The sequence below is a fragment of the Rhea americana genome, unplaced genomic scaffold (assembly GCF_003343005.1).
Source record: "Rhea americana isolate MKP2758 unplaced genomic scaffold, rheAme1 scaffold_1, whole genome shotgun sequence".
Lineage (NCBI taxonomy): Eukaryota > Metazoa > Chordata > Aves > Rheiformes > Rheidae > Rhea > Rhea americana.
The window spans coordinates 18461537-18489233 of NW_028185038.1; the positions used below are offsets into that span (position 1 = coordinate 18461537).

Consider the following 27697-nt stretch of genomic DNA (forward strand, 5'->3'; position numbering starts at 1 on the left):
ATGTATATGTACTAGCATACATCAGATGACCTCTGGAACTGCCTCTCTCAACTGATTAGAAAGGCAGGAGAAGTGATTGACTTGGGCTAACTTAAGACAGCTGTAATAAAGCAAGGTGAATTCCATTTCACACATTTTGCTTTAACTGATAGTCTTACAACTAGTCACACAGAGTTTATCATGAGGGCGTCCAGAGTGACTTTGCTTTGATCACGCAGATTTGATTTAATCCCACATAACTTTTAATGCTTATCTGGTGTAGCTGGGAGCATAGCCAGCCAGGGTTTCTTCTCTGGCTGGATCAGGCCTTAGGTGGGGTGCATCACCCTCTGAATATAAAGGCAGCCAAGAGCAACTATGCTGATGCTCTTCAGTTTAATGCCACAAGTTAGGTAGGATGAACTTGAGCTCCAATGAAAAGAATCTCTTTTCTTAGGAGTACTTTTTCTTTTTGCTAGTCAACTGAAGCATAAATGTAACTGCAGAATTGCCTCACTTAGGCACATCTGCCACATAAAAGCTGTGTGTGTTAGGGCTTGACATTTGAAAGAACTGGAGAAAGGCAGATGATTTAAAATTACTTTCTGTACTACATTGCTTCTCCAGCTAGCATCCAAGTTGCCTGCCTTTTGTGACGAAAAGTACCTTATTGAGTGCAGTTAACATGTATATGCATTTTGTGAGTATAATGGTTTTTTTTTATGTCCAGATTTTAAGACCAGAGATTTAAAAGTTTTTTTTTCCCATGGTTATCATGGATTCAGTTGCTACTGATTTATGCTCTGTTTCTGTCACTAATTAGATTGCTGAGCTGAGTGAGCTTGAATGTATTGAAGATCTGCCTCTCCTCAGAGTTCTAAATCTGTTAAAAAATCCTGTACAGGTAAGAAAGAAGGAAAGAGGAAGCCAAAAATAAGAACCTAAGACTGCAGTTTGGTGTCAGACCAGCATTCCATTTAGCTTGATTTTCTGTCTCTTGAGTGTAGCAGGTTGTCTCAGGGAATGAGAACAAGAAACAAAACAATAATGGGTGATGGTTCCCATATCATGGTTACCCAACTTTGTCTGGAAAATTCCTGAACCAAAGCTGCATCTGAATCTTCGTGTTTAATATCCATATGATAGACCCATGAATTTGTTTAATTCTGTTTGTGAATCCATTTATTCTTTGTATTCACGCTATGCCATTATTTAATAATATAGTGCTTGGAATAAGATCTCTTGCTTTGAAGGTCTGTACTTGATTGTTCATTGGAAAAAATCAAAAGTACCTTGGTAGTAGCTGAATTTAGTGCTTCTGTCTGTACCTGACCCTCCAAAATATGAAAGCTGTTTTCTGTTTAGGTGACCTTCTCAGAAGCAGAGTTTGATCCCCTTTAAAGATTACCTATACCTCTTTCTTTCTTTCAATTATAGTTTTAATAACTGTTAAAAAAAAATAAGCAAAAATTATTTTAAGGCAACTGTAGGCATTTCATTAGTTTAACAGGACATTTTCTTAGAAGTAATAAGCTTCATGAATTGTCAGTGTCAGCTTTTTATTTGATTTTTAATTATTCTTTTTTATTGTCTCAGACATAAAAGCTTATATAACGATGAATTCACAATGCAAATTCTCTTTCAAATTTCCTACAGTATCTCTAAGGTTAGAAGTAATAATCACAGTTTATTACTTAACTCAGTATAGATAATTACTTAAAGTTCTCCAACAGTCTTACTTGGTGTTCAAGTAGATATGATGATGTTTTTTTAAATTCCTTTCTAAACCTTTTGAACAATGTCATTGCAAACTTCTGAAGAAGTATTAGTTTTTGTTGCAGAAGCAACTAGATTCTGGTGGCAGGGAAGTGGTCAATTTTTACAGTGTATTGATACTCTTCAGGATAAAAAGCTTTTTTATGTTACAGTGTTAAAGTCAATTTAATTTCAGCCAACTGAAATTTCAGCCAACTGTAATTAAATATTAGATTGATGAAGTTAAATACTTTCAGTGAAAGTGGAAACTTTGTCCTTCAGAAGCAAACAGATTATTGGCTCTTGGTGATTTTTACGTTGCTCCAACTAACAGAACTGGACTGCAAGAAGATTTCAGTGGAAGAAAAGGTATGTAAACATTGTATCTTTCTGGAATTTTGCTAAATAATGAATGCAAATACAAGAAACTTTGCTAAAGCTGTGCATGCGAATAAAGGTTTGTTGTCATGTGAGTGTGACAAATCTTCCATGTTTTAGACAGGATGACAAATTTGATGAGGAGTTCAGTGAAGAAGCATTTCTTAGCAGCCTTAGCAGGCCTTAGTTACTAGTTCATGTCCAATAGCAGTATTCATGAAATACTATGAAATGGTAACTGCTGCACTACTACTAAAATACTGGTGGTGGGTTTTTTTAATGTGTACTGCAGAGTAGACCATGCATATTATAGCAATACTTGTTTCCAATTCCATTCTATACAGCTTTCACTGTAAAATCTTTTCCCAAGAAACAACTACTGGGACTGGTTGCAGTAACTTTCTATTGTAATAAAAACCTTCTCCTCTTGTGCTGCTCTTGCCATAATTTGTTGCTGTATATAGTATTTGGGCCCAAGCCATGAGAGAACTTTTAGGATTAACAGTTGCCAGTTGGGGTTGGATTTCTAGGGAAATATCCTTATAAAATTATTTAAATGAAATTCATCACGCCTAACATTACCTGCAAGAATATTAGGATTCTTCTTTAAGGCCAAGCTCTAGCTATTGTGAACATAGACAGGGGTTGATGCCAGAGTGTAATTTACTCCATTTGTCTGAGATGTTGATTTTATTCTGTCTTAATGTGGTAGTCTGTTTTCCTTCCAATAAAAATTTTAATACATTCAAGAAACCTCTCTTTCTCTATGAACCATAAGAGAGCCTAGCTGACCAATCTAGACTACCATTTTACTTTTGGGTGGTTACAGTTATTTCAGAAAATCCTCTCCTTGGATTATTTTAGAACAACTACTCCAGCCTCATAAATTCTTTTCTCATACTGTATTTGGAGGCAGCAGCTCTTCTCCCTCCCTAATATACAAAATGGATATACTTTGATGTTCTAGTTTAGATGAAGAATATAGATTTGAAGTGAATCTTGCCATGCCATGCTTGATTCCTGTTACAGAATATTCTTGCAGCTTCTTCTGGACTAAACTAAACTAGATGCTATGCTCCAGGATACACCTAATGCGCATCTAGTCACTAATTCAGACCATGGGACTGGACTACAGCTAGAGAGAAATAACATAAACAAAACATAAATAGTGTGGACATTGTGTCCTGAGTACTAAACATTTTGCTTTAAAGATCTACTCCTGTTGCACCATACTACCTACCAATGTGGACATGACTGTCATCAGAGCTTTCAGCATTATTTTCCACTGGTGTTGGCTAGTTGATATTTGATGATTTACATGAAGTGACTCAGTAGTTCTTAGGCTATTTCTGAATGAGTAGTAGTACTACTAGTAAAAAATACAGCCCATTACAGGTCAGTACTCTCCATAGAAATTTCAACAGAATAGGTGGAGAGTGTCTCTACAGTTTGAGTGCCCTTCTTCCCAGGAAAAACAGAAATGCATTTTCAGGACCAATTTGCAGTTTGATTACTTTTTTTATGCCCATTTTTTTCCTCTTCCAAGGAATAAATGAATGCCATCAGTCCCTAAGGATTTTAGTTTGGCATCTTCCACCAGCACTGAGAGGAGACAAATTAATGAATAATTAAAACCTAAGGAAAATTACTTTGTATCTTATGTGGCATCCTGTTTTCCTTCCAGTGAAAGGTTGAATATATTAAAGATGGCGAGCTACTTCTGGCTGCCTTCCATCCAGCTCTCAAGCTACTTAAATCTCCTGAAAAGATTTATGTAGAGAAGTGCTTATAGGCAAGCCAGATACAAAAACTGACCCACACAAATATGAATCTGTCATTATTCAAAGTGATCTGAGTAGCATAGTGAAGCTGGGAACAATTACATCACTGTTCTCCTTTTTTTGCCTCTGCACTCTGGAAACAGGTTGCTGCTGTGAATAAATATGATCCGCCTCCAGAAGTTGTTGCTGCTAAAGATCATATGACGCATATTATGTATAGCATGCTGCAGCCCCAGAGGATCTTTGACAGGTACGCTTACCTTCACTTCATGTCTGCTCCTGAGGGTGGCACTCAAGTAAAGCAGAATATGTTGTCGTATTTAGAGGGACATTTTTATGTCCCTCTCCCACCCTTAAGTTAATCTAATGAAGAGTAGGCATTCTGTAGTATGCTGTTAGCAGCCTGAAAATTAGGCAAATCTTGTTTGGTTGAATTGATTATGAAATGAAGTTAGTTGTTCACCTCTAAACTCTGAGACAGATTGCCCACAGCTCCATTTCTTTTAAACAATCTGTTGAAACAGATGGCCATTTGCACCATAAATGAAAGATGCAAAATTTCTGTCAATACCCAAAGGCACTTTAAAAATCTCTAGAGAGAGAAGAGAGCTGCAAAATATTTCTTCTGCCTAGTCTATTTACTCCTTCTCTTCGTACTGCTGGCATCCCATTGTGAGCAAAATGGCTTTATTTTGTGGCTTTGGGGCACATTTTGTATTCACAAAGCCAAATTTTCAAGTTTATACTCAACAAAGTCCAGCTACTTCTGCCTTTGGGAGGAGATGATGTTGACTGTCGTTTAAAGCACAGAAGGGAGAGGCAAATCAGTGTTCTTTTTCTAGCATTGCCTTTGTCATGCCAGGTAACTTCTCACTATCTCATTTCTCATCTATAAAGTGGAAATAACCATACCTCACTGCTCTGCAGATGTGTTATCATCTTGATGAATGTTTGGAAAGTACTTGACATACTCTGGTGGGAGATGCTATGAAATAGGCGTGGTTTATTATTATTGCCATCTACAGTGGGTATTGAGATCAACTTTTATGTCCCAGATCTTGTTTTAGAACCATTTTGGACATCCTAATTCATAACTTAGTAAGCTGATTTAAGGTCTATGATTTAATAACTCAGAAATTTACATTTTTAGAATATAGTTATTATGTGTCTTTTGTTATTTCTGGACTTGACCACAAAAAACAGGAACCATCTCAACAGTGCAGATAGTTTTTTCAATTAAAAAAATGAAAAGAGTGAAAGGAAAATCTAACCAGTTATTTACTGCTTGCAGTTGTTTTACCTAAAGGTATGGATTTATTCCAAAACAGCCGTAATCTCAATTTAAATATTTGTTTATTGAATTACGTATGGGTATCGTTATTGCTGGAAAGAAACAACTCTGCCTTCTGTCAGAGGTATTGTATACACAAACAGGTAAACATGTGGACCAGCATTTGAGGTACTGGCCAAAAGTGTTAATAATGCTTTGAATGTTTGCCCATGCTCAGCTGGAAAAGCACACAACACAGTCATTAATGAAATCTTCCTAATGATAATGTGTTACAGCATTCTACACTATAAAATGCTTATTGGAACCAGATTGCTATAGTTCATTTGCATTTATCTTTTTAGATGAGATTATAATTAATTCTATTTTAATAGTATCTCTATTAAAAACAAAACCTGAAAGCAAAGCAAAAAGTTATACTGTTGCATCCTCTGCAGTCAGAAAATGTCAGCGTTAAGTTTCTCGTGCCATTCCCTCTCTCTATGCCTTGTGATTCTATCTTTAATTACATGGTAACACACCACTAAACAATATTATGTATATTTTTCCCCGCTATAAATGCGTGCGACACTTAAAAAGGTAACTTGATCGTAGTTATAACTGCTACATGAGGAACAGAAATTTAATAACAGAGGGCTCTTTGGTCTATTGGGCGAATACACAATGAGATTTGCTATCTAGCAACAGAAGATAAATTCGTTCAGAGAAAAAATAGGGCATGATTATTTTTAACAATGAAGGTAATTAACCAGTGGAACAATCTACCAAGGGTACCAAGAATTCTCCACTATTGGAGCATTTTTTAATTACAATACGTTCTGGCTGAACCCCAGGTATCCAACTTGATATGCAAACTAACTCAGGGAAATCCTGTGGGCGGTGTGATAAAGAGGGTCCGACCAGATGATCACAGTAGTCCCTTCTAGCCTTGAAATCTATTAATCTTGCACAGCAGTGTATTACTGTATTGCCAAAGGCAAAGAAAGTAGAAAGTTGCACAAATGAACCAAGGGCGCTGTATTTTACAAGATACTGCTTACAAGTTGTACAAAAAGCAAAACTTTTAGTTTATCTTTTGAGAAACAGTAGGTGGTGATGTAATGAAAGGTGGAATTATCAGGAATGTTCTCCATGTTCTACCAATGAAATAATAAATCGCAGGAATTTGAGGACATGTTCTTCTGTTTTAGTAATGGGAAATTATTTAAAGGAATTAGAATTCCAAGTATAATTGTATCAAGCAATGATATGTTTTATCATTCCTGGATATGATATTTCTCGGTAAAAGAAACGATTATAGAGAGAATTCTGCAATTTGCAAGCATATCACAGGTTCTGTGCAGTTAGAAGCAATATATTAAAACTATATTGAAGATAAGAGTTCTGTCTTCTCAGGCTGGCCTTAACATCATTATTCACAAAGGGCATAGCCTTGAGTAGTAATGAGAACTTTTCTTCTATGTCTTGATAATTTTGAATCGCCAGTTTTTAAACATATTTCATGGAATTTCTGTCTTTAAAATAGTTAATTTATAATCATGCACTTGTAGTATCCACCACTGTCCCTGGTTGTGGGTCATGTTATATTAAACTGATCTTTTTCAAACTAGAAATGACAGAAAATGGAAAGACAATACAAAGAGTTCAAATAATGAGGAGGGAAGGGAGGATGTTTCTTAAATTGAACAGCAGGTAACAACCTAACAGATTGAGGTAAAGACTGTAAAAAATTATTTTTACTTTCTCCGATATTTTTAATACAATGTGCTAATATTCTCTAATGTTTTGTAAATGTCACCAACCAGTCCAGTAAGTAAAAAGCCTTACGTCTCCCAAAGGTTCTGTTACTGTCTGTTTTAAAATAATCTAATGGATGGAACACTGGGCCAAGATCTGGGTTCATTTCACAGTTTAGTAACAGCTTGTACATATAGCCTTGAGCCACTCACTCAATTTATTAGGTATTTCTGTTTCTTATTTCTTGAGTGCAGACAGTACTTCTCTACTCTTAGGAGAATTAGGAGGCTAAATTACGTTATTATCTTAGTGCTTCTAAAACATCAAGTCCCATTATATATAGATAATCAAGTAGAAAGTAGAGCTGTTCTGCTGACCTGAACCTAAAGTAGGAGTGAAGCCATTACTTTAAACTATTTTTCCTTCATGCTTGAGTAGGATAGTTATACTTACTTCATAGGGAGTTAGTGACTTATTTGTTTTACTTCTCTTATAAACCTTGCTTCCTGGGATTTATATTCACATGTTTTAAATCACATTAAATTGAAGATTAATGCACACATGATCTTTTTTTTTCCACTTTAAAATGTATATAGAGATAAAGCTATTTACTGGTTTTTTAAAAAGTGTTTTTGAAACTTTTTCAGCTATTTCTGACACATTATCAAATGACATAATCTTAAACTCTAGCTGCAATGTAAAAATGAGAGTCCAAAGTTACATTCTATTTTTAAATGCCTAAATAAATTGCTTGACTTGAAAAGTGCAGAAATGCCATTTACTCTAGTATTTACAGGTATAGTGGAAATTTTGGGATCTAACCATTTGCTCAGCAGGGAAAAAATGGAGCCTAAGTGAAGCCTTTGTATTTGTGCAGCACTTTGCATTCTTTCACTGCGGTGTTCTTTATGTTCAGTGGAGTTTAAGATATTAGTGTCTTCCACTGTGTTGAATTGAAGAGCACTTTACAAATTGCTGCCTTGTTCTGGCAAAGCCGAGGAAGTCGGAAAGACTGCACGCAGGAGTGCATAAAGGTTTGTGGGATTGGGTCCAGGTTTGTGCTACACTCATTATTCTGATGATGAAAATATTATCATCTCTGCAATAGAACTGGAAAACTCCTAAACAAATCCCAGCAGCACCATAGCTGCAGAGGGGGCTTTAGAAAAGAGTGCAAGTTGGAGAAGATTATACTATGCGAAATACTATTCCTTTGGCAGAAGAGACCCTGGGGTTTTTAACAAAGTGTTTTATGCTATTTTAGTGTTTAGAGCATATCAAAATGAGCACTCTCTTCTCCTGACTTGTGTGTGTGCTGTGAACAATGTGAATAGTGTGATAGATGAGATTAGTTCAAATGATGATATGCAGAGACTTTATACAAAGTTACTGAAGACTTTGTTTGTAGCTAATGTAATGGCTCTTTGTTTTCCTTTCTTGTAGCACTTTACCTAGTCTGGATGCTCCTTACCCCATGCTGGTATTAGTTGGCCCTCTTGCTTGCGGTAAGAGAGAGCTTACACATAAGATCTGCAGACAGTACAACAATTTCTTCAGATACGGGTAAGTTTACACTGTAAGTTTAGAAGAACACTAAGCGATCATGGCTAAAATTGCTACTGTTCTTTTATTTTTCTTTTTAGAAGTTAAAAGTTAAAGATGACCAACAAATGTTCATTGCTATGCACTTTATTTGATGACTTCAGGCAATCTAGCTCTGGGAACAGATATCTTCTTTTAAAGAAAAGCTATTTAAATTGTCATATTCTTTTCAAAGATGAACTTCAAACACACATCATTTAGTGCTGCTTTTATTGATCTGTTCTATGCTCACACATTCCCCTCATCCTAAAAGTCTGTTTATATATATATATACCTTTTTCTTAATTTTTGTAATGTGCCTGCATATAAACACATTAGCACGCATGTGCAGTCTGCATCCAGAAGCTAGCAAAAGAAGCAAGAGCAATTGCTGGACCAGTTGATTATCCTGTGAGTGGTATTATCAAAGCAAATGGCACCTTTCAGACTTCAGCATCGTCTGAGAGGACTAATTCTCCCTCCCTGAAAGGCCTAAATTAGGATCCTTTTTGCCTTAGGCTCTCTGTGTATTGGTGTAGTGGAGAGGGAATAACACTTTCCAAGAGAGATTCAGCATTTGTGAATCGCTTCCCTGAGGCACCTACCTGCTTTCATGGCGTAGTAGATTGGAAGTCTGCCCTTCTAAGTTAGACCACTGCTACCTGTTGCCTAAAATCAGGTGATACAAGCTGTTTTACTTGTCCACCTATTCTATTCTTCCCAGTATCTAATAGATAGTGTAGTACACAGTATACAACCCTGATCTGTTATCCTCTATTCCTGTTACATTGTTTCTCTGGTTTTTTTTCACTATACAATTATTTGTTAATTTTCTTAGTGTTGTTTTGGCCATAGTTTCACTTGTATAGCACTTGCTATAAGTGCTATTCTGTAAGGCCTGAATCCCTGGATTCATGTCTCTACAGGTGTTGAAGTGGTAAGTGGCAAGAAAGGGACTGGGGGTGTGAATATGTGAGAATAATTGCTTGGTGTTCTAGCGCAACAGGGCCTTCATCTGCCTGTTGGTGTGAGTTTGGTAGTAGCCATCTTTTCTAACTTAATCTCCATCCACAGTGAAGAAGCCTGCTTGTATTTCTGTGTGCTCTGTACTTGGATTATAGCTACCTGCTAGATTAAATCATCCAACTAGCAAGTCAAAAGGGCATTTTAACAAAAGATCTATGAAGGTTATGTGACTGGAAAAATGATTTATGTCTTTCTTTAAAGGAAGTATTATGTTTTGAAAGACTAGGCTGGAATTACAAACTAACTGAAAACCAGTTTGATTTTTCCAAGCGCTGTATGGTTTTTTTTAAGAGCATTGTTTTTATACTGTGTTTTTTATTTCCTAAAAGTTTTATGCTTAAGGAGGGGGAAAAAAAGGAGAGAAACAGAATCTTAACAGAGCAGAAAATTGCAACCATAAAGCAAAGTTGTACTTTAATTATTCAGTGGAGATTTAAGCAATTTTATGGCTTACACTTTTAAATTTCAAACATTCCACTCATTAAAAATGTATTTCATGCAAGATACCATAGCAGTTTGAATGTAAACATGGCCTTGCAATTAAAAAGGGTTGTAATGTTTAAAAGTGTTTCAAAAATAAAATGAAATTGGACCCTCAAACCATCTGGTTAGTGCTCAGGAATGACCTTTAAAGCTAGATACATTTATAATATCTTAAAGAAAATTAGGCCTTTGAAGTGAAATTTTATAGAGTCCATGTGTATAGCATTTGCCACAGTTCACTGACTTTTTTTTTTAAAAAAAAAAAAAAGAAGAAGAAGAAGAATATGGCACTGTCTAATATCATGATAGTTAAGATCTGTCAACCTTTGTATTATAAACTAAACTTCTTAAGTCATTAGTAACTCAGCTACCTTAAATAAAAGAACAGAAAAAATGTATACATTTCATCACTGGAAGGTTTTCTTTGGAAAGTCTCAGAGAACAAGAAAAACAAGGAAATCAGCTATACTGTTAGAAGTCAATCAGAATGCCTAAGGAACAGGAGAAAGCATTAAATAAGTCTTTTCAGCGCAGCATCATGATCAAGCAAAAAAATAAATCATTGCTTTTGGCTTAGAAGATACTCTGTAGTTACAATTTTAGGTAACAGTTGCAGTGTAGAGAGACTAACTGTAGACAAGAATCTGTCAACTGTAGACAGGTCCATCAATTTCAGATTTATCATTATTTATGTTGAATGACTGATACTCTAGACAAGTACTAGGCTAGCAATGAAACCATGCAAGTTGACTCTTAGGCCCATGCTCCAGACAGTACTGATTTGGTATGAAGAGGCTTCTTTTTGTTCTGTAATCTGCTAATTTGCAGCTTTAGTCACTAAACCACATCTCCCTGTCTGGTGGTTCTTTGTCTTTTTAAGCAGTATAAAAAACTTGTAATGCACGAACATGGGTGAGCCTACTAGGTGATATTTTTTGCCATATTTTCCAGGACAATCTAGCAGAAGTCAAAGAGGTAAAAGGTCAGTGTGAATCAGTGGCAAAGTCTGCGTGACATTTTTTGTTGTTGTTGTTGTGTTGCCTTACCATTTAAAAATTAAAAACAAAATCAAACCAGAAGCAATTGGCAAAATATCATTTCATAAGATAGAACGTAAGCATCTGAATGCTGTAATGCCAAGTATTGCTACATGTCTTGACTTAGTGGTAGGGGAATATTTTGTTTGTGTTTTTTAGTATTTCATTTTAGTATTTAGTATTTTTATCCTATTGACCTTATGTCACAGCAAGCGATTACTTTTCCTGCGTTATATCCTGCTAATCTCTCCAATTTCAGGGTAGTTTCTACCCTTACTACTGGGGCTCCATTTAATGATTGTTTTTTACATCTCTTAAATTCACAGTTCAGCCTAACTCCCAGATTCCTTTTCCATATTTAGGATTCTTCTTTGTATCATCCATAAGCTGACAAATCTGGAAGAAAAATGGTTTCATCATTTCTCTATTACTGGGTGCTGTGACAGCTTCAGTTCAGGCTATCCTGGGTTGGGGAGGGATTTATAGCCAAAATGTAATGTTACATTTAAACTTTTTTTCTGTATTTATGAGTTAATCTTTCAAATATGCAGCATTAGTGGTATGATTTGCACCTCTTTATAGTTCTCATATTTCTTTTCTCCTTAAAAATAAAATGATTTATAGTATTCTCCCCTTCCCCCCCTCCTGTTCCATAGCTTCTTCTGTGATTGAAAACAGGTTATTTCTTTATTATACCATATATCTTCCAGTCCCTGTCACACCACCAGGGCAGCTTACTTTGGTGAAGAAAACAGACTTGATTACTATTTCATTTCTCAAGAAGCATTTGACAAAATGTTGAACATGGTAAGTACTGGACTAGTATTGTAGTAGGCCTATTTCCTACAGTCAGAGTGAACTCAACTTCTCTGTCCAGGTCTGATTTCTTTCTTTTTTAAAGTTTGTGTTTGCATGCTCATTCACTCACAATTATATGGCCTAAAAGCATACACAGTAACCACAAATTCATTGAATATGTATGCTATCTTTTCTTGAGTGTGTGTGTGGGTGTGTGTTTATATGTATATGCACACTAAGTGAGCACAGTGGTCAGTAAGAATCTTTAAACAATATTATAATGCAAAAATCAACTTCTTTTCATACGCAAATACCTAATGTGGGTGCAGGGAGAAAAAATCCTTGAAATAGCTGCTGTCCCTTTTTTCTCTCCCTTCCAGTCTTCTAGCAGCCTTGCAGAGAATACAGTTTTTCAGAGTTTAGCAAATTTACCCTAAAGGCAGTCTACTTCTCTCTGAAGACAGTATGCCTTCAGCTACTGTTTCTGATGCCTTTTGCTGTCTGCAATAAAATTCTGCCTTGAAAAGCCCCAATAGAGTTCATTTATTTGTCCCTATGTAAACAGGGGAGCCAACAGAGTCTCAAGCAACTGGTCTTTGTCTTAATGATAATTCTCAATAATCAGATAGTTTAAATTTAAAACAATATTATCTGCTAACTTCTCTCTAGACATAATATTGAGCACCAAAGTTTGAATGTCAAGTTTTAATTAAGAAATTTCTTGGGCAATTATACATTCTCCTTGCAGATGTGTTGCTGTCCTCGCTTATTTTAGGCATCTTCTATTTTACAAGGCATAACCATATGGTTTGATATAATGTCAAAAAAAGGATGCCTGTTGCTTTAGATCTTGGTTTCTTTACAGTGTGAATGAATAACCAATAAAAGTTGTAACCTGTCAGCATCTTGTTTTAAAGGCACTGATGTTTTATTATCCATGAACAATGTATGAACTGCGCCCTGCAGGCCTGGTTACGTGCACTTCTCTGAAAATTTTGTGTTCCCATTGGCCTCATTATCATTGATGATTTAGGCATGGAGGAACTTTGTAGGAACAGAAAGCAAGGAAGTCCAGAGTGATTATGCTCCTTTAGGAAAGCTCTTCTCATTAAAGTGTTTCCTTTGTCATGATTCTCACTGTTTTGAATTTCAGGGGAAATTTGTAGCAACCTTTAAATACAGTGGCTATTACTACGGACTTGGAAGAGACACTATTGAATCAATTGCCAGAGAGGGTCTTGCAACTTGTGTTCACTTAGAAATAGAGGTAAGGATTACTTATTGCTTAACTATTTTTTGAATGAGTCATTCTTTGAGAACTGTCTGAGGGAGGGGAGGAATTCATGTAGTCTGACTAAGGGTTTGTTTCAGCTGCCTACATAGAGGCATTTAGTAACATGAGAGGTATCCTGCAGTGTACTTCCTGGCCTACCGCTGCTGATCCAGAAGGGTGTGGGACTTCCTTAGGTTTGCGTCATATCTGCCAGATGTGGATGCCTTGGATGCCCTAGCAGGGATCAAATGGTATTGCAATGTAGATGTTTACATTTGAACTAGTTGTGTGCCCTGCATTACACTCACTGGAGATATAGTTGTTTGGTCAGATGGTCTGTACCTTAAACTTCCCTATCTCTATCAAAGTAGCTCTCATTTGTCTATAAAGGAAGAGTTTGATACTGCTCGCATATAGATAAAAGATGCCTCCATTTAGTCAGATAGATTCCACCATTGGCTTCTTAAGATTTCTTACTTTTTCTTGATCTTTAGTAGCCTCATGTCCTTACCACATCACCAGTATTTTCCATTACGGCACTTTTTCATCCATGTGCTTTCCATCCATCCTCAGTCTTATGTGGGCTGTTCTAGAACTGAACACCTACTGGGCATCCCTAAAAAGATGCCAGGCTTCTTATTTACTGATGAAGCAATGGAGGATGCATAGAGCCCTGAGGCAGTGATTTGGGCAGAACTGTTAAAAGTTGAAAACTCTACAAGGGATTACTTTGCCCTGTCTGAGATTTGTCAGGTGCACATGCACAGATGGCAAAATCTCAGAAGTCTTGCTTAGGAAACTAGGTCACCAACAAAGTGTCAAAACTCATTCACTGGAATCCCAAAAGAATGAGATTTAACCTTTTAGCTAATTTTCTAATTAAATAATTCTCATTATCTTAGAGGGATCAAGATTTACTAGCTAAGGGTTGAGGTGACAAAAAGGAAAGGCATGCTTCCTTCCAAACTTTTTCAAAATTAGCTTCATAGTCATGAGTTTCCAAAATGAGAGAGACTCTACAGAATGCCCCGAATATGATGCTAATTGTTACTTGGTTTCATTGCGTTCATTTGGTTTAGCATTACCTGTGTGGGATTACTATAAGTTCACAGATTCTGCTGCACTCCCTAGATGAGAGGGGGAAGGGAGGGTAATTAACAGGGATGAAAAAGGAGTGTGGAAGGCTTTAGTGCTACCTTAGAACCATAAGATGTGCATCCGTAGTTAAGTAGAATGACTAAGGAAACAGAAGCAAAAATTGATAATCAATTTAATTAATTTTAGATTGATTATTTTTGTGGAAATTATCAAAAAACTAGTTATCGGTTCAAAGCTGTAATGTTCCTACGGAGCTTTAGTCCCATTTGCTGCAGATAAACGTGTGCCCATTTATTGACTTGCATATATATATACAAATAACTGAATAGCAGTATGTCAGTGCTAAAACAAATTAGTAGCTTCTTGCCCAAATGGTCAGCACTTTAGTGGTGGAATCCTACTCTTGATCGTCTGTCTGTTCCTTGACCGATACTCAAATAGCAATTCAATAACCTAATCTCTGTGCGGTTCCATTTCCTCTTTTTCCTCTGTCTTGTCAGAGCTGTGAATCATCCTCAGTCTCCATTGATTGCAATAGGTATCAAGTATGTTTGTTGTCTTGCCAGACAGATCTTAAATGTGCAAGGGAATACAAATAGGAGAAGATGAAATATGATGGAGTAAGGTGCCTTTTAAAGCTCTGAATTCTTCACAAAGTAGATATATTATTAAATAATTTAGGAGAAAGAACTTACTGGAACTTCATGTTTATTCATAAGGAGATTAACTCAGCCACATGGGTAGTGACCATAACTTTAACTGAGTGTTACTGAAGCTACTGTCATGGACAGGCATCTAAGAAACTCCTTTGATGCAGAAGTTTCAAGATCACATAGTAATTATGCACAGTCTTGTATGGCTATGCATTCTGCTAGCAGATGAGAAACAATAATGGTGAATTATGTATCTGAGTAGAAGTTATCCAAGTCCATTATCTTCTTCTAAGCTCATAACAAATGTGATTTAGCGCTATTAAAAGAAATTTTAATTATGATCCATGGGCTAAGACAAACGATTTAGAGCTGTGCATTCCTTTTAATCTAGAGTATATCTTTCACTGGTAAAGGTGACCGATACAAATTTTCACAGTCAGATCCTGCTGAGTCTACGCTTGTTAGTGCAGCTGCTACGAGTCTGACACACAGTATGTATCGAAGTAAGCATGTATGACCCTGGCAGTGCTTTCCCTTTGCTTGTGTAGCTGTCAATACCTACACAGTAGTTGAAGGAGCTGCGTGTTCAAACCAGAGGTGTAGTGGCAGAGTGGCTAACATGTCTCATTATGCTTCCAGAAATGCACATTACAGCTTTCCTCCTGCCAAAGTCCACTCTCTAATGTGCTTGTCACTGGTTATCCAGTTGTTTACCCTGCAGGATCAAAGGATGCAGCATGTAATGCTAGTCTCATCTTTTCTATAGCCACTACCTGTAGAAGCTGAGATGCTTAGGCTATGTTTACTAGATGGGAGTTTTCACCTCAAGTAGTCCTTCCATCTTGACCTCATGTGAAAATAGAGAAAACTCACATTTTGATCCCCTTACCTCCAAACATCATTTTGATTTCAAGTGCATCAGCTCCTGCATTCTCCTGTTCTTCATTTTAAGGTCACTTTCTTTATTCTGATGTTATTTAATATGAGACAGCCATTCACCCTATTGTATCTGCATAAAAAAAGGCATTGTGCATATTCTAAGCCCTCTGTATTTTTTCCTTTTTTCTCTGCCCCACTCATCCTAAAATACTTAGGTGCTACCTTCCTGTTCCAACCTAGTTCAGGGACATACACATCATTTGTTACATTATTCTTGATCAGAAAAAGAAATCATTCATGGTGCAACTTGAGATGAAGAAGTCGTTATTAGAGCGGAATATACTGGGGCTTCCTTCTGCTAGTTACCTGATCTCTGAATGATTACAGGCCTAGCTGAAAGTAGATGGTCATGTAGCCAGATACCAAACTTTCAATACCGCAAATTCTCTCTGTTGATTTTCACCAAATTGAATAGGGTTTTTCCCTAGAATTACACTCTTAGATTTTAGAATGGCTCAAATTAGTGTTCCATAACCAGCACTCTGCAAACAAGAAAAAAAGCCAGGAAGTTGTGCAGTCAGTTAATGCTTTTTGCATGATTTTGCTTGTGTCTGACTATATTTAGAATTATTCTGGAGAACCCCAGTTTTATGGATGTGACTCAGTTCTGATGAAGTAATGAATGCTGCTCAGTTTTGACGCATTAGTTACTCTGTGTTCCTAGCCACTCAGGCCCTGTAGTGAAGAAGGCATATCATGCCTTGCAGCAAATTTGAAGTAAGCTGGTCACTGCAGTGTAATAAAGTGCATGCTATCATTTAACTTTGGATAAACTGTTCATCACCACAATGGTCGTTGGCCTAGTGTTTTTATCAAAATGATCATTAAACATCTAAAGTGATCATTTTTCTTTTATCACTCTTCTGTCCTCTGTGTAGACTTTGGTCCTAAAAAGCTGAAGTCTGCCATGTCTTTTGAAATTCTTCCTGTATTATATTTGATGCTATTCTGTTACATATGTAGCAGATTCATCAAAGTATGAGTTGGTGTAAAGGAGAGCTATCAGAATTCAAAATTGGTGCCATTACCTACATCACTTAATCTGCTGCACTGCAAGGCCCATTCAGGATAGCTTTCTGCTGATAAAAATGATTCGAGTTAAGTTGGCTGACTGCAATGTAGCAGATGAAGAATGCTCACATCATGTCTCTGCTGGGGAGCTGTGGTTATACCAGTATGCTCCAGGAAAACAAAATATGTCTGTATTTCAATGAAGCTGCTCACTTCCATTCAGTTGAGAAGAAAAGTCTTAGTTTGTTCATATTGAAAAGTTACGGGCTGAAATACTGATGTAGACAAGCTATATTGGGTGTCAGTCAGTGAAGGGCTCTACTAGTACAGGGGTGTGACTCATTCATATGCACAGGTTATGATGCAGTAGAAGAGATGGCAAAGAAGGAAAAGCAGTTAACTGGTGCTCTGTGAAGTATCATGTTTTAAATAACTATGGAATTTCGCTAAGGGGATTTCTTAGAAAGTGTATTTAGGATTAAGTTATTAATCCTAAGTTATTCTATATTTATACAACGCCTTCCACATGTGAACTTCAGGGTCCTTCACCTTGAACCTGGCTCCCTTGTAAACTTGATGCCAGATCTTGAGAAGTGTAGCCTTGGATTCAGGTGTCCAATATTAATTTGCAGTAATTGAAAGACTGCTACATGTCCAATAGGCACTTGCTTTCAGGAATAAAAGATTGACTGTTTTCTGTTTAATTTTAAAGGGTGTACGTAGTTTGAAAAATACCTACTTTGAGCCCAGATATATCCTGTTAGTACCAATGAACAAAGAAAAATATGAGGGACATCTGCGGAGAAAGGGATTATTCAGCAGGCCAGAGATTGAGGAGGCAGTCTCCCGAGTGGACATGTACATCAAAATTAATCAGGATTTTCCAGGATACTTTGATGCAGTAATTAACACAGGTGAGTTAATCTCTTTCATAATACAGATCTGAATTCTGTCACAGCAAGAGATGAACTGAAAGTTCAATGCAAACAAAGCCACTGGTAAACATTAAACGAAGGATGAGAAATGGCTTGATACTCAACAGTTTGAACCATACCCTAATTGATTTGCCCTGTTAATTCTTGCCCTGGAAACCTTTTGGTTGCTCTGGCGATCTGTCAGGACTGAATTGCTCTGCTGCACCTTAGCTGTGTCTGAAGTCCGCCTAGAAAGTGAACCAAATGTTGAACTCATCAGCACACTTGTTAAGTATTTTCTCTTATGAGAATGTTAAGCTGATGTTCCATGATCTGTCCTAATTGTTGATTTCTGAGCAAAGTTCAGAGATTTTTGTGATCCAGCAGATCTAATTGTCTCTAGGCGGGATGGGCTTTTTTTCAGTTGTTGAACTCCTAGCTGATGCACAGCTTGGGAACCTTTCTAATGGAGAGGCTTCTGCAAAGATGCTCTTTGTAGGACCCTACTGCTCAGTAATTTGCTCAGTGTTCCAGCCTAAAATAAGGAATGAGTGAGTGGTCAAGATTTCATCAAAATAAATGTTTGCTTCTTGGTGTTGTTGGGCTTTTTTATTATTATTATTATTATTTTAGAAATTGAGGATGGAAGATGGTGGAGAGAGCAATCATTTTCCAGTTCATTCTTTGTCTGCCCTTTTGTGGAAGTGGTTTTGTGGTTCACCACCTATGGTGGTGAAATATATTTCATAGTGGCATGAATACAGTATTTTTTGTTATTATCAAGGGCATATGGAGCTTATAATTTTAATATACAATATTAAACAAATAAAATACAATAAACCAGATTGTAGAAGGACAATGTTTAGGATGAGTGCAGAAACTTAGAACTGAGCTGAATTTCAGATTATTTTCTTGAATCCACTATTTATGAAGACAAGGATTGTACTCCCTAAGAGATTAGCTGGATGAGTTAAGAATGTATTTCTGTCTCAAGCCTATGTGATTCTGTAACTCTGTACTGGTGAAAGCTTGCTCTTTTGTTATACATCCTTTCTTTACACTGTGAAATGCATATCCCTCCCTGCAGATGAATTGGATGAGGCATTCACAGAGCTGAGTTTCCTCATAAAGGAATACCTGGGGCTGGAGCCACCTGCAGTTTTTGATAGTGTTCAGGACTTGAATAGCCAAACAGGTACTGTGTCTGAGCACATGCTACTGCCTTTATCAATACGGTGGCTACTTGTCTCCGAAAACTCTGTGCGCTTCCCTGAAATGGGTCTGCTTCCCCGTAATGGATCTCCTGGGCTGTTTCTTTCCTGGGATCTGAATCTTTAATGCAGCTCTTTCCAGGGGCTATATGCATTGCTGTGTGCCCCAAGGTGATAACATGCAGAAAAGTATGCTGCATGACTCTCCTGAGGACACTCTTGCCCTAAGATCTCCCCCTCATTAGGGATGAATCACAGTCTGGATGAGAGTCCCTGGCTGAAAGGCTTGTGCCTCTCTGGCTGCTGAGCAACAAGAACAGGGCACATCATTGAAAGCTTACTTTTCTGTCTCCCTCAGGATAGCCAAAGGCCTGAAGAGGTATATGAGAACCAGCATAGTAAGATGGGTGAAGACAGCTTGTAAATTGATTCCAAATGCCTCTTGGCCCCCTATGATTGTTAACTGCTTGGCTGCAGCTGTACCAGGACACCTACTGGCTTAAGTTCACCCCCCACACGTCCTGCCTGCAGGATAGCATGTCATTCTTTGTGGTACAGCAAGCTGAGCTGCTTTCTAAATGTAAACTGCCTGTCCTTTGGAGGAGTTCTGGGAAGGTGTTGGAAGGCTTTTAACGCTTCAGACTAAGGCTCAAGCCTATGATCACTTTAGGCTAATCCAAGTCCGTGCTCCTGCCTGTACATTCCTAGCCTCCCTTTTGCTCAGGTTCCTCTGGTTGTACATCTATGTGGAATCTGGATCAGGGAAGAATTCCAACTGAAGTAACCCTGGAAAAAAATAAAAAGAAAAGAAAAAAAGAAAAAGTATATTTTCAGACATATCCATTCCTTGATCAGACTTAACATAGCTATATAATTGGCTCAAGGAAAAAGGAGAGAGAAGAGGTGCGCGGTTGCTTATGGAGGAAGAAAGTAAACTACCATTGTCAGAGGCAGCACAGATTAGATTAGTTTAAAGTACTTGTAAGAATTCAGCTGTAACTGTTTTATTTATTCCAAACAGGCCAGGTTACCAGCTGGGATGAAAGCAGAATGTAGTCTCTAGGATACTGGGGAAAAGAAATAAGAAACGGATAGAACAGTAGTAAGATGTTGCACAACACGGACTAACAAAAACTGATTTATATGAAATCTCTACTTTAACTCCAAGACGCTCCATGGTTTATGGCTGTCTTGGTTAGATCCATTGCAACAAGAGGGTAATTAGTTTTCTAAGCAGTAAAGAGCCAATATTCATGACCTTCTGCATGGCTCAGAAGGCTGCAAATAAAGTAGCTGAAGGGAGGGCAGAAATGTCTCAAAGTGTTAATGAAGGATAGTGTAAAATTCATCACTTCATCATTTCAAGTAATTTTGTATCCTGAAAGAATTAATAAATGCTGATTTCCCAATGGAGAAGAAAAAGCTTCTACACATACTGTGGCATCTCACTGCTACAGCAATGGGGACCTTTCTGAGATTCTTATTTAATCTTAATCTATGTAGGTTTTATTTTCATTTCTAGAGCTTGCACATTTATTTGAACTAGAGATAAATGGATTTTGGAAAAGAAGACTTCTTTGCCTTATTTACTATAATCTTGTTACTTATTTATCTTAAAACCACTGGATACGTTTTATCCTGAGAGGCAAAGACAACCACCAAAGCCTAACTAGATTATCAGGAAAGAAGAAAGAGAGGGAGGGTTAAAGACAAAAGATTTTTATATAATCACAGTATTTTTGAAAATACATATGTACGTGTGTGGAATTTCTTTAAGAGACTCTCTTCATATTCCTCAGCAATTCTGAGTTCTTTCAGTGAGTGGTTTGTCACTAGTTATAGAAACTTCCTTAATAGTATTGGTTTGAGTAATTCTGTTGTCCATAAAATAACTTTTAAATTTACAACGCACCATTAATTTCATTTAGAGCTTCATTTATAGGCCTTTAAATAAATTTAACTATCCTATTTCTAGAGATCATCTCCTCTTATGGACTGTGTGACATAATTTATTTTTAAAAACTTACCTCAAGGTTGTCTTTAATATGGACATTTTTAGTAAGATAGTAGCAAGGGAAAGATTGGTTGTTTGAGATCGTGATTGTTAATTCTTTTTTTAATGAACTATGCAAGATCCTTTGCTCATGTATAGAGTAAAAATACTGAGAGAAAATAGATAAGCTGTCCTCTTTAAAAACTTTTTATAGCAGAAATATAATACATTTCAGAGTTGATAATGCTTTGTAGTTGGGTTAGCAGCTTTCCTCCAAAGATTTGGATACTTTGCAACTATTTCATCTCACAGCAGGCCTGTGATGTGTGTGTTGCTATTTGTATTCTACAAATGAGGAAAGGGATACTTATGTACTGGAAATCCCACAAAAGTTTTGGCTGTGCATGGTTCTGCACCTCTGAAGGTTAGGCTTTACTATTTACTCAGTGTCAAAGTGAGTAATTTGCAGTGCCTGAAACAGAGCTCAGCAATCTTCTTTTCTCTGTTTTATCTGATCTTCTAGCAGCTACAAACCAGCAGGATAGAATGATTAGGTTGAGAGTCATTTGATGACTGTTGAAAATTTTTATAAATGTATATAGTTATAAAAATAACCACATCTAAAATATGAATGTGCACACAGGCTGGATGTCTGTTTGCTTCTCATCCACTCCGTTTGCATGTATTATGTGACTTCTACATTTTAAGCTCTTTATGAGAAGTGCTTTGATGTGGAACTCAGTAAAGTGAAACCTTTCTTATGACTGAATTTCTCCTGAAACTGTCATGTACCAATATTTATAAGAATTTTTCTGCAACTTGAGCTAATATTTAGATGTAATTTTATAGACAGGCTAAATCCCAATCCCCTTGTATAGAGATTTTAGAGATTTCTCTAAATTGAAAAAAATGTTTTTGGAAAGAGTGAGTTAGTAGTATCTTTAGCTTTCTGGCTTAGGTTTGTAATGTTTGAAATTCAGATACATAACAGAAGAAAAGGCACCCCACTCTAACTCCCTATCAGATTCCAGGAGCTCTGAGGAGGTCAAAACTTCTGAATAGGTGGGCTCTATTTAGCTTGGAGGTCTTTATAGTGTGTCATGTCAGGGCCTCCAGAACACCTCCATTTGCACACAAAGTTAAGCAGCTCTTCCTAGTCCACTGATGTAGGCTCTAAGGGGCAGAATTCAGATCTTTCATAGCTTTCATTTACCTAAGTATTTGGGGAGATAAGTGTCTTTTATCTGTAAAGTGCTTTGAAGATTTAAAAAGTGTTTTGTAACTGAATAGTTTATATTGATTATAATTTATAGTTATCTTTTGCAAATCCAGAATGGTGCCACAATCCAGCTGATCACTGTTGAAAATGTCTAGTTTCTTTTAGAATTTCTGTTTGTTGCAAACAAAGTACTGTTCAGAATATTTTTGTTGATAAGTGTCTTTCCCATAATAGGTTCAAGAATGCGATTCTTACAAAATCAAAGGTTGTCACCCAGTGGAGTAATTGCTAGAAGTACTCAGTCTTCATCCTTTAATGAATTCGTGGACTCTTCCGCCAAAACCTATTCAGCAAGCATCTCAGATAGATTTGCTCCACAACTAGTTCCTGTGGTAAGGAGAATTAGCCTCAGGATGGAAATGATAAGTTATGTGCAAAACACGTGTCTCATCAGACCCTTCTTTCCCTCAGAGCAATCTGATTGCTGTTTGCTGGACTTCTTTAATTTTGTCTTTATTTTTTTGAGATGAAGGCAGATTAATGAGAATGATGCAGGTAAACTCAGCTGAAAGGACAAGTGATCTTTTCTGCCCAACTTTACACCAGGATAAATCTGTTGATTGTAATGGATTTCATCCAATTGTGTACTGGTGTAAGGGAGCTGAAGATCATCTCTCTTCTATTTCAAAAAGATATGGAAACTGTCCTATTCAGTGAGATGCAGTTAACAGGACAATGAGGACCACTAATGAGCTTTATCTTGTGGCAGTGGAAAAGCTGTTTTGTTGAGTATCTCAGAGTGTATGCTGCCCAGAACTGCCAGAGATGAAATGTAAGCACATTTCTCACTTGCTTTTACTTTTTCAAACTATGGATTTAACACTGTGCTTGCATTTCAGATAACCTCTTGCAACTTCAGCTTTATCTCTTTGTTTTTTCTTCTCTCTAATAGTCTGTTCTCTAAAAGCATTCATTCCTGCAGGCCGTGGGGGAGTTGGGGCTATGAAGCAGATGTGTCTAATGCTCCTCTTCAATGATGACGACAGGAGAACTAAAAAAAGAAAAATGGCAGCTTTAAGCTATGTTCCATTCCAGGGTTATGATTGCAAACTGATGAACGATGACTTGTCAGGCATGACTTGCTAAACACTTTTGCCACTCTATGTTTAAAACTACCTCTGATGTTTAGAGTTCGTGTTCTACATAGCAAAGTAAGAGAACCCCCCTATCTTATCCTGGACTTTAAGAAAGGCCCTCCTTGGTGTTTGTGGGGGAAGATATGATTGTGAAATGGATTTCATGGATAGGGAACCTCCCAACTTTCCATTTTCTCCCACTATGAAGTACTTTTTTTTTCTCAAGCCATGAAGAATTTGAAGTGTCACAAATGTTGTTCCTTTTCATGTTTCTTTCATCCAAAGGTTGGTTAGTTTAAGGAAAGAGAGAAGCCGAAATTTTTCTTACAATGATGGTTCTCTGCCTTCACTCCTTTCTCAGCAATTCATTTTTCTAACTTTTTATTCTATCTTCTTATTTTTATTTTTGAAAGTTTATGTTTTGTCACGTCAGGGAGAAGTGGCTTATGATGGAGGAGGCTATAATTTACCTTGGGTTTAGGTTACTCAGCGGTTATAAGGCTCTTTTATTAGTCTCCTTGTTCAGTGCTGTTAATACCTTTTTGTTATTTACTACACTAAGTTCTCAGTATTTTTTTACATGCGTATAAAGTTCTGCAGCATCAGCTGAAGTGCGATGTAGTAAAACCTTCAAGGTGAAACACAGGTACCTCTTCAACCATGTTTAATATGAAGATTATAAATATGCCTGTGGCCTTGAAGTAAAATTTTGTCTAAATTGTTAAAGTTGGGACTACAAATGATTTCTTGTGCTTTTGGCACCCAAATAATGTGGTGTCACCGCAGTAACCACATTCCACTCCCATCACGTAGAAAAAGAAAATAAGAATATGATGTGAGCTATCCAGGAGCAAGATAATAGGCAGGATCTGCTGCTCAGAAAAAGAAAGTAGATAAGATTCCCTGTCACCTTACACCTTGTGAGCATGCCAACACTGCACCAATTTTATGTGGTTGTAACTAACTATGCAAGGTATGAACACAAAGGAATCTATACATGTAATCCACACAGGAAAAAAAGGGACAGAACTTTATCTTTGCCAAAAGAAAACAAAACAAAACGCAAGCTCAGTGAGCATATGAGCAGATCCTTATTTAGCATGACTATGACTACTGTAGTCATAATGTGAGCAGTCAGCAGATTAACTATATTCTCCTTCATTGCTCATACCATAACAACACACCTCTGTTACAGTCATGTAATCAGTCTAGCAAACTAATTGCTAACAAAACAGTATTTAGTAATTTTGCTCTGTGATTTAGCATGTTATTTTTTTAAGCATGCTGTAGTTCTGGCTTTGTCTGACCTGAGAAATTACATTGTGCTACAGAACATGTTAATTAGCACGTCCTTAAAACTCAGGACCACATTTTCCAGTCTGCTGAGATCCTACTGTGTATTGTACAAAGTCATTTTAACTAAGTGAAATTTGCAAAAGATAATTCCGTCTCCGAGGGGGGAATATTGATTAATGTAGAGTTGGTAAGGCAGGTTTCCTGCGTTGTAGGAATAAGGAGGCAAAGGCAGTGTATTGAAGATGCAGCAGAGGCAAATTCTACTATATTCACTTGATTGCTGGTGAAAAGAAACTAAAGGCAACCCTGTAACTAGAATTATTCCTGTTCTAATGTGGTTCCCCATAGCCATTCCTTCCTGCTACATTCTGGCACGTTTTGACTGTTAGGAAGAAATGGGGCTTCACTGGAGATGAAGGCTGCCATTTTTTAGCAAGCTTTTAGATGAAAATTCAGTTTGTCTAGATTGGTGAATCATATTTAGCACCTTGTTAGTTATAATGTAACTCTGCTATCTTCCTAGAATATATAAACACGTATACTGTAGTCTTAGGAAGAAAGAAGAACATCACAGCCAGCTAAGTTACCCTGCACACTTTTAAGTTACTGTATAAAAGTTGGTCTTATTTCTTTATCAGGAGGAAGCTTCTCTGCAGAGGCGTCATTCTGCAGCACGTCAGGCTCTGTCAGGGAAGGCACCTAGCGCATACGTCCAGCTGTTTCAAAGGTAATGTTGAGTGTTTTTTTACTACAAAGTGAAAAATATCTGTTTTAGATTTCTTCTCCAATGCTCTTAAAGATGAGGGGCTGCAGATCTTACAGGCAGCTCTCCTTTCTATCATGTTTAAATCTAGCCCTACAAATATATTGCACACAGTCTGTCTTTTGACTTGGGAGTGCAGCAGTTTCAAAGCAAAAAATGTATGAAGCAGTGCCATCCACAAGTTGCTTGTCTAAAACTGTGAAATTATTATGCATTTTTTCTCTCAGGGAGCAGGAAAGGATCAGTTTTCTAGCAGCTCCCAGTCTCACACATATTTTTGAGAGATACTAGCAATTAGTGTTGGAAAATCATGCTCTTGCTCAGCACAAGGTTCAGTACATCTTACTGTGGGTATCTCTGCTTATAGCAGAATTTCTGAAAGCTGGCTCTACCTCCTGTTTTTTGAGAAATCCCATCTTGATGGTTTCTCTTTCTTCTTCTTCCTCACACTCCTAGCCCTGCCAAATGATGTTAAAAGTCTATAAATCTCAATGTAATATCTGTAATTGATATTTTATGTAGCCCTACCTTCCCCTGGTAAATACTAGTGTTATTTTTTCTAATTTTAATCCTCATTTGCTTGTTTTTCCTACCTACCCTGAAAGGACTGTCAGTGTTGACATTTAAAATATCATATGGGCCTATAAATCAGCAGTCATCAGAATGAATAGAATAGTTCACATCTTGCAGCTCTTATTTAAAGCCTGCACAAATACAGACAGCTGTTTTACAGGCCAGATGTTTTGAAGTAAATCTTTGCAATGACAAAGGTTGGAGACTGACTCTTTAAAAAGAAAGCTCTTGGTGAGCTTCCTCACCTGCCATAGGAGAATTTACCAAAAAATACAGTATCCCTAGTTGTCGGCCTTGTCCATCTCCAGGGCCTTTGCCTCCTAAGCAGGAATGGCTGAACCACAGTTAAAGTAGTTCCTGGACTGTGACACTTTATTGCCCAGCGTATTGTGTTAATCTGAAATTGGAGCTAATATATGTTAATTCTTCAGGCTGCAGGATTTCAGGATCTACTTAATAATGAGGTTCAACCATTTCTTTTGCAGATTAAGATCTTCATGAAAGGATAGGAAGGCTCTCTGGGGGCAATAACCCTTCAGTTGTCTTACTTCAATTCACCTTTGTTCGTAAGGCTATGCCCTATCTGTGAAGAACAACTGAAAGATTGGGCCTCCACACTCAACCCTGAACTAATTAATGTGTCCCTGTACTTTAAAATCCTCTGAACTGAACTGTCTCAAGAGTAGTCAACAGCAGAAGCTTCCAGGCAGACTTGCATAGTATGATACATTTTCCAGTCCTTTTAGAGAAGAGTTCTTTAAGTAAGTTTTTTAAGTTTTGAAGAAGCTGTACTTTTCTCCCTCCACTCATTCATTTTAAACTCTGTTATACTGAGAAGAAAACTATAAATCAGTGTTTTTCTCTTGTTAGATGTTTTGGGTTTATTTTGTGTGGTAGAGTAAATAGTTCCTCTGAGCCTGCCTTTAGTCTGTTGCTCCCTTTATTCCACAGTACTCATTCCATGGAAGCTGATTTTGGAGTTAAGTATCAGACTGTTTTGGCAGAGCTGTCAGGCAGGTGAGAGAAACTCCTGTCACCCCCAATCAGCATTTGCAATTACCAGGCCTCAAGGGATAGATGCGCTCAGTGGAATTTTCTCTTGCCTCTCACAGGCAAGAGTAGACAACACACCGTTCCATGGAATAAGTGAAGTCAAGAGATGCCATAAATATGAATGTTATGAAACAGTTGAAATTCTGAGAGAGAATCTGAATCCTGAAATGTAGCAACTAGGTAGCGGAGAACCTGGTAGGTCATTTAGTTCAGTCCAGGGGCTTGTGCATGGTTGTTCCATAGAACATATTTGTTTGTACAGAATCTGATTGAGTTTTAAATGCCAGTTAGAAAGGGACATTCACCTTGGAAAAGCTCTGCTATGGTGCGATAGATCTCTTTTGCAATACATAGTCATGGACCTGGGTCATGCTCAGGTTAGAGTAGCTCAAGGGGTTATTGCACGTCACCCTAGCTGCCGTAGTCCTTGTGGTGACTGTTAGTCCACAGCAAATGCATTGTAATGTGGTTTGGCTTCAGCTTTCATTAAGGGCTGAAAAAAGAATGTATACACAGATTGTGTGGCTCAGCAGACACATGGTAATTCATTATATCATTGTTCTTATTGTTAGCAGCAGCATCCAAATATTTTTTGCAGAGTTCAAGAATATAGACTGTTATCTTGCTTTATATCTTCCCTTTGTTCTTACGTAAACTATGTGTAGTAGTGTCTTTTCATCTTTCTTTCTAAGTCTTTGTAAATTCAGTCGTGTTATCGTAAA

General features: G+C 37.2%; 1 protein-coding gene across 1 annotated transcript in view; it reads left to right on the forward strand.

Moving 5' to 3' along the window:
* LRGUK (leucine rich repeats and guanylate kinase domain containing) overlaps positions 1-27697 on the forward strand; it is a 53458-nt gene that overhangs the window by 13139 nt on the left and 12622 nt on the right. The window contains exons 8-17 of the mRNA XM_085299766.1: positions 803-883; positions 2017-2103; positions 4037-4143; positions 8362-8481; positions 11756-11852; positions 12997-13110; positions 17530-17731; positions 18819-18926; positions 22389-22546; positions 25225-25313. Coding sequence (XP_085155892.1) covers positions 803-883; positions 2017-2103; positions 4037-4143; positions 8362-8481; positions 11756-11852; positions 12997-13110; positions 17530-17731; positions 18819-18926; positions 22389-22546; positions 25225-25313 — 1163 coding nt within the window. The remainder of the gene's footprint in view (positions 1-802; positions 884-2016; positions 2104-4036; positions 4144-8361; positions 8482-11755; positions 11853-12996; positions 13111-17529; positions 17732-18818; positions 18927-22388; positions 22547-25224; positions 25314-27697) is intronic.